Genomic DNA, 9502 nt, shown 5'->3' on the forward strand with positions numbered 1-9502 from the left:
GCTGGTGAACTGAGAACAAATAACAGGAAATGATTCTTCTCTTAGGTGTAATGGGCCCTGGGAGAGTCACTGACGTGGGAGGTCACAGTAACATCCTGGGGCTGGACAACTCAGTGCCTGATTGTAGTTGTAGTGAAGTAGATTAAACTTCAGCTCTCATGTTCTGGACAATCAGTAGATGGCTGCAGGAGTTAGCAAAGAATTGGATCCTGGATTGGAGGAACTACACCACCTCCTCAAGTCAGCTACGTCAACGGACGCATTCTTCCCTCAACACTGGGGCTGTGTCTACACTGGCCCCTTCTTCGGAAGAGGCATGCTAATTTCTAACTTTGGAATAGGGAAATCCGCGGGGGATTTAAATATCCCCCGCGGGATTTAAATAAACATGGCCGCCGCTTTTTTTCCGGCTTGGGGAAAAGCCGGAAAAGAGCGTCCAGACTGGCGCGATCCTCTGGAATAAAGCCCTTTTCCTGAAGTAGGAATAAGGGATCCTCCGGAAAAGGGCTTTATTCCGGAGGATCGTGCCAGTCTGGACGCTCTTTTCCAGCTTTTCCCCAAGCCGGAAAAAAAGCGGCGGCCATGTTTATTTAAATCCCGCGGGGGATATTTAAATCCCCCGCGGATTTCCCTATTCCAAAGTTAGAAATTAGCATGCCTCTTCCGAAGAAGGGGCCAGTCTAGACGTGGCCTGGGAGTTTGGTCAGCATAGCTATATTGGTCAGGGTTATGGGCTTTTTCACATCCTTGGCCATAGTGACTGTATCTATCTACATCAACCTAACTTTTAAGTGTAGGCCAAACCTCATGGCCCCATTTTTACAATCAGATGCACTTAAAGTCACTTACGCCTCTGTCTGGCTGATGGCAGGTAAAGATGTATTGTAACAGACATTAACTGTCCCTGCAGACACTTATGGGTGTGAAAATGAGATCATAATTACTGGCACCCATAAACCGGCATTGCAAAATTGGAGACAGCTGTGAAAGGTAGGGCCTCTGCACTTGAGAGGTATTTGGGACCACAGGCTGTACAGTTAATACACAAGCTAAAAAGAGCCATTTGGCTGGGTAGCTCGTACAGAGTTTCCTCTTCCAATCCTGATCATGTTAAAGGACTTGGGGAGATGGTGAGTAGGAATAATGCTGCTCAGAAAGTTGCCAACCTAGCCTGATCTGCCTTTGAGCAGTGCAGGAACGTGGCCCTTGTATCCACCACGGCTTTCTGAAAAGTCCTGAGCAGAATGCCAGCTTCGGCGAGGCTCAGACCTCCCCTCGCATAGCGGGCGTCTCAGTAACCTGTGACCGGGCAAAGTCGTGGTTCATGCTCCTCCATGATACGGAGCTGTGGTTTGGCAATCGGTGCCTACCTGTGAGCCCCTGGAGACCAAGGCAAGCTATTCTGTGTTTGCTGGGGGGGACGGTCACTGCTGCAATTATTTCCCCTCAGGAAGGGGCTTTGTGTTCTTCAGGGGCCTCAAACTCTCTCCCCGTGGGCCATCCCAGACCGGAGCAATTGTGCCATCTGGCCTGGGAGTCCTGGCAGGCTGAGGGGGCCTGTCTGTTCCCATTCCCCAAGCCCTGCCCCTTCTCCCCCTGCCCCCCGCCCATGACACCTCATCCCTGAAGCTGCAGCTTCAGAGATTACAAAGGGGACCTGGCCTGGGGCAGCACTAGTGGTCGGGCCTTCTGCAGTAGCAGGAGCAGTGGGGAAGTGGCGTGTGCTCACTCCACTGCAGTCCCTGCTGCTGCTGGGAGAGTGGGGTCCCAACTGAGACTGCTATCAGGCAGTGCCAGGCCCCCGCCCGCCCGTAATCCCTGAGGCCGTGTCCCTCAGGGTGCAATGGGGGGGAGGGGAGGATAATGGCGGGAAGGGACAGGGCATAGGGAACAATAACAGACAGCCCTTCCTCTGGCCCACCAGGACTCCTGGCTGGATTGTGCAGGTGCTCTGGCTGGGGATGGCCCACGGCCCAGGAGTTTGATACCACTGGTGTACTTCATCTGCTGTAATCAATGCCAACTCTTTCCATCTCTGTGCCTACAGGCTGCTCGCAACTGTTTGGTGAACGACCAAGGAGTTGTGAAGGTCTCTGACTTCGGCCTTTCCAGGTCAGTTTTTATATATGTACATGCATCTTCCCTCCTTTCTCTTCCACGCTTCTCCTCTTCATTGCTCTTCTTTTCCCTTGCGCACTTGCCTCCTCCTTCTGTCATTTCACCTAAATCTCACCAAGCTTTTTCTCTGCCTTCTTCCTGTCTCTTCCCTATTATCATTTGCTCTGCCACTGCCTCCATCTCACCCATGTGTATTTTCCTCCCTCTCTGTCTCGTCTCTCCTTTCCTTTCAGGCTTAACTAGGTGCCAGAGAGATTATGAGATTAAAAAAGTGAATGGTTGGGGGGGAAATGGTGCAACATCACATAAAATGTGTGTGCATTGCAGGTATGTCCTAGATGATGAATATACAAGCTCCATGGGCTCCAAATTTCCAGTCCGGTGGTCTCCTCCTGAGGTCCTTCTGTACAGCAAGTTCAGCAGCAAGTCTGACGTCTGGGCTTTTGGTGAGTTGAGAGGACAAAGAGTTGCTTACAGGGAAACAAGAGTGATTGGAATCAGAGAGAATCAGCTCCTCTAGGAATCTGGTTCAAGTATGAGACTGTAGCCTTTCTGCCCCACAGACTGTCAATGTGTATTTCTATTTGACAGGGGTTCTGATGTGGGAGATTTACTCTCTGGGAAAGATGCCCTACGAGAGGTTTAACAACAGTGAGACAACAGAACATGTCACCCAAGGACTGCGTCTCTATCGGCCTCAGCTGGCCTCAGAGAGAATTTATGCTATCATGTACAGCTGCTGGCACGAGGTAGGTCTTATTCCCACCAGTACATAGCCTTCGTGTCTACCACCACCAGTCTGCAAGTCTCCATAGTCTCTCCAACAGACCCATCCTTGCTCTGCAAATGCCATTTAGTCCTGGGGCAGAGGTAGGGGAGAAAGAAGCCCACTTTGTTAGGGGTGATTTTTTTTATCAGTATGGCTAAATCAGCAAAATCCCTCTGGTATAGATGCAGTTATCACTGGTGTATCTACAGCAGCAAAACCCTTCTAGCAAGGCGTCAGTCTGAATTTGGTCTTGGGGTTCTACTTCACTGGTATTTTCCTCTATGCATCTTTTTGTTTCAGAAAGCAGAGGAGCGACCAACCTTCAGAGTCCTTTTGGGAAATATCCTCGACATAACAGATGAGGAACCCTGAACTGCGATTTGAACCATACTGTCATTTATTAGTGTTTGGTTTTGGCATTTTATCTGTTTGTGACTAATGAACCTGCCCTAGCAGGCACTGGAAGAATCCTAAAAGAATCTGCCATGCCCAGAAAGGCAGAAAATATCTGGATCCACCAAACAACATTGGACCCTACTATCTCTTGCAAACAGCTGACTTGTGTGCGAACCCTTCCCCCGTTGGTAAAGAGAATAGCAACCGACTTGATGGATAGTTACAGATCAGGAATCTCTCTGGAGAAAGGATTCTTGAAAGCAACACTTCACTGTTGAACCAGCTCTTGCTACATCCCAGAGACTGGAGAGACTAAACATGGAAATGGGGTACAGGACCACAAGCGGAAATTGAGCAAAGAGACACAGAATCTAGGGATTTTTGTAAAATAAAACAGTACAAATTGAGAGGAATTGGGTCATGGAGATCCAGTAGCCCCTGGGCCAGTTGCCACACTGGGCAACCAGGAAAAAACATTTTGAAAATAACAGAATGGCTTCCACCCTTCATGACTCTAATCAGGAGGTGTTCACAGTCGTGACCAGTGTCACAGGCAACGGGGCGTTGTGGAAGGACAGATAGGATTAAGATAGGTTTCACAATGTCTGCACATGCACAGTATTGTGTGCTGCACATCAGGGAGGGGATTTTCTAAGGTGGTCTGTACTTCGACAGACACAGACCAGAAGGCCGGCACTTGCACACATAGGCAGTGACGGGGCCACCTCACTGTGTGGCAGAATGATGCATGTGCGTCTCCCTGAAGACCAGAGCCTAGCCAGCCAGACCCTGAGCCAGGCAGGGACACTCTACCTGGGGCCCAACCCTCACCCATCTACCCCCTTCCCAGCCTCACAGGCATGGGTGGAGGCTAGTGCAGCTCCTCGCTGCCTGCCAGGCCAGCCCCCCCAGGCACAGGCTGGCCCGGGGGGTGTGTCTCTCTTGGGCCCCCAGTCCTCCAGGAACAGGCTGGCTGGGGGGGGGGGTCTCCCTGGGGCCCCCAGCCCCCCAGGCACAGGCTGGCCGGGGGGGGGTCTCCCTGGGGCCCCCAGCCCCCCAGGCACAGGCTGGCCGGGGGGGGGGTCTCCCTGGGGCCCCCAGCCCCCCAGGCACAGGCTGGCCGGGGGGGGGTCTCCCTGGGGCCCCCAGCCCCCCAGGCACAGGCTGGCCGGGGGGGGGGTCTCCCTGGGGCCCCCAGCCCCCCAGGCACAGGCTGGCCGGGGGGGGGGTCTCCCTGGGGCCCCCAGCCCCCCAGGCACAGGCTGGCCGGGGGGGGGGTCTCCCTGGGGCCCCCAGCCCCCCAGGCACAGGCTGGCCGGGGGGGGGTCTCCCTGGGGCCCCCAGCCCCCCAGGCACAGGCTGGCCGGGGGGGGTCTCCCTGGGGCCCCCAGCCCCCCAGGCACAGGCTGGCCGGGGGGGGGGTCTCCCTGGGGCCCCCAGCCCCCCGGCACAGGCTGGCCGGGGGGGGGGTCTCCCTGGGGCCCCCAGCCCCCCAGGCACAGGCTGGCCGGGGGGGGTCTCCCTGGGGCCCCCAGCCCCCCAGGCACAGGCTGGCCGGGGGGGGGTCTCCCTGGGGCCCCCAGCCCCCCAGGCACAGGCTGGCCGGGGGGGGTCTCCCTGGGGCCCCCAGCCACAGGCTGGCCGGGGGGGGTCTCCCTAGGGCCCCCAGCCCCCCAGGCACAGGCTGGCCGGGGGGTTCCCCAGGCCCCGCCCCAATCGACTGGCTGGGGTCCGGCGCCCAGAGGCTGCGCTCTGGCGGGGGGTCACACAGCTGGTGCGGAGTCGGACCGGGCCCGCAGGGGGCGCTATCGATGCTCAGCTCTCCCTTTCCACCCCCACCCCGGACCCAGCATGAGCCCGCCCCTCAGCCGCGCTCTTTGGGTCACCCGCCGCACGGGGATTGGTTCGTCGCTGGTTGCGTCACGACAGCGCCGCCTGCAAGCCCAAAGGTAATGGGGAAGGTGCGACCGCTCCGCGCATGCGCACTGCCGCGAATGGCTTAGCGCCTGCGCAGTCCTTACAACTCTCCCCCCCGAGCATGCGCGGTGAGACGCTTACTGCCCTGCAGGCGGGCGGCCGGCCGCAGACACGTGAAGGTCGCTGCCGGCGCAGGGCGCGTGCCCGGAGCCCGGCATGGAGGCCTCGTCCCCCGCGGGGCTGGGCGCCACCGACCCGCAGCTGCAGCACTTCATCGAGGTGGAGACGCAGAAGCAGCGCTTCCAGCAGCTGGTGCACCAGATGACCGAGCTGTGCTGGGTACGGGCGGGGCTGGGGCGCGGGCCCCCCCCCCGGGCTCTGCTCCCGGGGGCAGGGGGCGCCCCCCCCCTCCGGGCTCTGCTCCCGGGGGCCGGGGGCGCCCCCCCCTCCGGGCTCTGCTCCTGGGGGCCGGCCCCCCCCCTCCGGGCTCTGCTCCTGGGGGCCGGGGCCGGCCCCCCCCTCCGGGCTCTGCTCCTGGGGGCCGGCCCCCCCCTCCGGGCTCTGCTCCTGGGGGCCGGCCCCCCCCCCGGGCTCTGCTCCTGGGGGCCGGCCCCCCCCCCCGGGCTCTGCTCCTGGGGGCCGGGGGCGCCCCCCCCTCCGGGCTCTGCTCCTGGGGGCCGGGGGCGCCCCCCCCTCCGGGCTCTGCTCCTGGGGGCCGCGCGGGAGCCTGCCCCAGCTTTGGGGGGGGCGCTGGAGTCCGGCCCCGCTGAGCTGGCTGCCAGGCGCTCGGCGGGCCGCGCGAGGAGCCCCCCACAGCCCCGAGCGCTGCAGGGTAGCGGGCCCGCCCGGCGCTGGGGACCACTGGTTGCTGCTGTTTCAGTAGCGCTTGATCCTTGTGCCAAGAAGAGGGTAGAAGCGAGGGACAAAACGGCTGAAGCTGCCTAGCAAACAGGGAGCGCAGGGGTGCAACTTTGTGTGGAGAAAGGCTTCCATCTCCCGTGCACCTTGTGGGACAAGGCAGCGGGAGTAAGTGGAGAGGGGAGGGCACAGATGTGCCTGTGTTCACTCAAGACAAATCTCAACTACAGAACTAAGCCAGAGGTGCGTAGCCACCTTATTATAACTGAATTGGTTTACACATCCACATGATGTTTCTTGTGTCGGGCTGCATGTCCTCGCCAGGAGCGCTTGCACCAATTTAACTGCGGTGTAGAAGGGTTTTTTGGAAAGGCAGCAACAGTCCATGTGAACGACACAGGGTATGTCTTCATTACCTGCTGGATCAAAAGGTAGCGATAAATTGACCGTGAAGTGCTTTCCCTTCACCAAAAGGAGAAGTACTCCACCAAAAGGAGAAGAGTAGGCAGAGTCAAAGGTCCAGGACCTGTGGCAGTATAGACAAGGCTTCAGAGTGTCAACACTGACACCGCATTGACCTAAGCGCCAGCCCTCTTGTGGAAGTGGAGTTAAGTTGCTATAGTGGGTGAGTAACATCTGTGGGAGCTGTTTTAGTATAGACTTTAGTTAGGCAACCTACATTGACCATATGTTGACCTAACTGTACAGTGTAGAGCAGGATAACACAGGTATTTTTCACCATTAGTTGACTTGGTTCTCAGGCTAGTAGGTTCCAGCATCTTTAGGCTTGGCTGTAAAGTAGGCTTATAAGCATATGTCAAAGCATGCTAGGTGTGCACTAGGTGGGAGGATCCTCCCCCTTGCCAAAGCTGCTGCCTATGGTGGATCTGTTGTTCCAAATAACGAGCCTTTCTTTTGGGGAAGTGTTAACGTACTGGGTGGGTGACCTTTCTTCTGACTGGTTCTTTTCATGTCCTGAACAGGAGAAATGCATGGACAAGCCTGGGCCCAAGCTGGACAGTCGGGCAGAGACCTGTTTCGTGAACTGTGTTGAGCGCTTCATAGATACCAGTCAGTTTATTCTGAACCGATTGGAGCAGACGCAGAAAGCCAAGTCACCCTTCTCAGAGAGCCTGTCTGACTGAACAGGGCATGGACTTCTCTGTTCCCTTAATAAAGAGAATTGCACATCAAATGGGAGAGAGAGGAAAAGGAGAGAAGCTGATGGGACAGCTATAGAAGACAAGCTGTGGGGAGGTTGGCTCCTTCCTCTGCATCAGATTCTAGATTGTCCTGTCACCTGAATGAGCGGAGACCAGCATTTTTTGTCATTTAAAATGCCAATCTTGTGAAAATCCTAGCTAGACAAGAGAGCCTGTAACAGATGTACACTTACTACTCTACTTGCCCGTGTACTGTTCTCATTCCCACTGAGTACATTTCATGCACAAGTTTACACTGGGATTGTATGGACAGAACTCCTTAGGTTGAGCACACCAGAATTTCTAGGAGGGAGTGCTCAAATGCTGGAAATGGTGAGGAATGAAACACTAAGTGAAGCTTAAGAAAGGGGACCACTACCTTAAATAGTCCTGAATTACATCCAGCTTTTATAATTAATTCTCCCCTTAGAGAGAAACTAGTCAATCTTGGTTTCAGAGCTAAATCGTAGCTGAATTGATCATTTCCCTCCATATGCTTCTAAGGCATGTCTTAGGGAGAACCAGAGCTTGAATTGCAGGACTGCACCAGTATTGCCCCAGCATCCTTTGAGAAGAATTTGCCCAAGGATGTGTTGCTATGGGAAGAGATTAAGCCTCACTTAAGATAAAGTCAGTCATGTGGCCAAGTAACAGCTTTTCAATGAGAAGTGCAACATTTAATTTTCTCCATAAACTGTTTCCTCCCAATCAATGGAATAAATATATACTTGATCAATTTTTAAAATCAGCTTCTTGTGTTTAGGAAGGAGGGCTGTGGGGGATGTCAGACCTGCCTTTCACCTCTTGTCATCTCTGCCATCATGTGCAGTCTGTCTCTGCGCATACCCTGCCACCTCCATTCTGTTGACCATACAGTAATTTTTGGACAGGAAAAGGATATATAGGCTAGTTGTTATAGCTAAACAACTGCTCTGTTCTGACTAGCGAGTTTGTGTATCACCCTGAACTATAATTTGCTGCTCATAGTCATCTATTTCATGGCTCCCATGACTGGACCAGCTCCTCTGCCAACTAAAAAAAGTACAAAAAAGGCCACCACTCGGTAAATATATTGTGTAAGAAAGGGGATCAAGTCCCTTTCGTTCACAGAACAAACTGGTGTAGATTTCCTGAGTGAAACCCTCTTTTATCCAGACAGACTACCTCTCATGTGAAGGTAATTTGTTTCATGTCCATGTGATCCTCTGTGCCTTTCTAGAAACTACCAACAAGATGAGTGATTCTAGTTGGGGTTTCTGGGCCAAATGTTTTCTCTCAGAAACAGACCTTCCATTTCCTCTTACACGGGCTACTGAAAAAACAGCAACTCAAAAGCTTACTTGTGCTACTATTCTAGTTCCTGGAAACCCCAAATAAATTATTGAATTAACGTTCCAGCCTGTTTTCTGAGCATGGTTGTGACTACCACTTCTGAGTTCTGTGGTGGAAGCTAATAAACCAGTACTCTAGTACGCCTCATTGGATGAGAGTCCTTACCCCTGGAAGTTTATATCATTCACAAAGGGAAGAAATCCCATAACTGTCCACCTCTTGTAGTAGCTGTCTAGAGTAATTTTTCTAAGCCAATGCTTTAAAAAATAGAAACAGAGTAATTTACACTGCAGTCTCCTGCAACTGGAATCCTTCAGAGAATGACTGAGTGGGCCAATGAGAAAACTCAGCCCTCTTAGTCCCCCAGTCCTAGGGCAGAGCTAATCTCTAAATAACAGCCATCTGCTTTTTGAGAGTAAATTCACACCATTGGGCAGTGACTTTTGATAGGACTGTTGCGCTTCCAAATGCTTTATGTACCTGAGCATTCACAGGTAACAGCAGCTAGTGGCTCCATTGGCCACTGGTCACCCTGGCGAATGGTATCCAGCCCATGCTTATTGCCCACCCCTGCTGTAAGGTGTGTCTACACTGCAAAGAAAAACTTGACAGTCTCGCACCTGGATTGGCAACCCACAGCACAAGTCACATGTGGGGTGGGAGCACAGTGGGGAGCCTGCACTGCCGTAGCATCAGCTCCAGGGGACAGGCAGGGAGGCTGCTGAATGGGCTATGCAAGCAACCAGCACACAACTGCCGTACCAGCTCTGGGGCGGGCAGGCAAGGAAGCTGCAGATTGGGCTCTGAGAGTGACCAGCACACAACTGCCGTACCAGCTCTGGGGGGGCGGGCGAGGAGGCTGCAGATTGGGCTCTGAGAGTGACCAGCACACAACTGCAGCACCAGCTCC

At 54.7% G+C, this 9502-nt stretch overlaps 2 protein-coding genes across 5 annotated transcripts in view; both read left to right on the top strand.

The window, feature by feature from the left end:
• The window catches only part of BTK (Bruton tyrosine kinase), a 29871-nt gene extending 26181 nt beyond the window's left edge, over positions 1 to 3690 (top strand). For all 4 annotated transcript variants that reach the window (XM_075896720.1, XM_075896719.1, XM_075896721.1 and 1 more), the window contains 4 exons: positions 2048 to 2112; positions 2446 to 2564; positions 2710 to 2867; positions 3188 to 3690. In XM_075896720.1, the coding sequence (XP_075752835.1) occupies positions 2048 to 2112; positions 2446 to 2564; positions 2710 to 2867; positions 3188 to 3259 (414 nt within the window). In that variant the 3' untranslated portion in view covers positions 3260 to 3690. The remainder of the gene's footprint in view (positions 1 to 2047; positions 2113 to 2445; positions 2565 to 2709; positions 2868 to 3187) is intronic.
• A 1616-nt stretch (positions 3691 to 5306) lies between these two features.
• TIMM8A (translocase of inner mitochondrial membrane 8A) lies at positions 5307 to 8005 on the top strand. Its single transcript, XM_075896728.1, is given in 3 exon segments — positions 5307 to 5397; positions 5400 to 5539; positions 7042 to 8005. Coding segments are annotated over 3 exon segments (378 nt in total). The 5' UTR covers positions 5307 to 5321; the 3' UTR covers positions 7204 to 8005.
• The last annotated feature ends 1497 nt before the right edge of the window (positions 8006 to 9502 follow it).

The sequence above is a fragment of the Pelodiscus sinensis genome, chromosome 13 (assembly GCF_049634645.1).
Source record: "Pelodiscus sinensis isolate JC-2024 chromosome 13, ASM4963464v1, whole genome shotgun sequence".
Taxonomy (NCBI): domain Eukaryota; kingdom Metazoa; phylum Chordata; order Testudines; family Trionychidae; genus Pelodiscus; species Pelodiscus sinensis.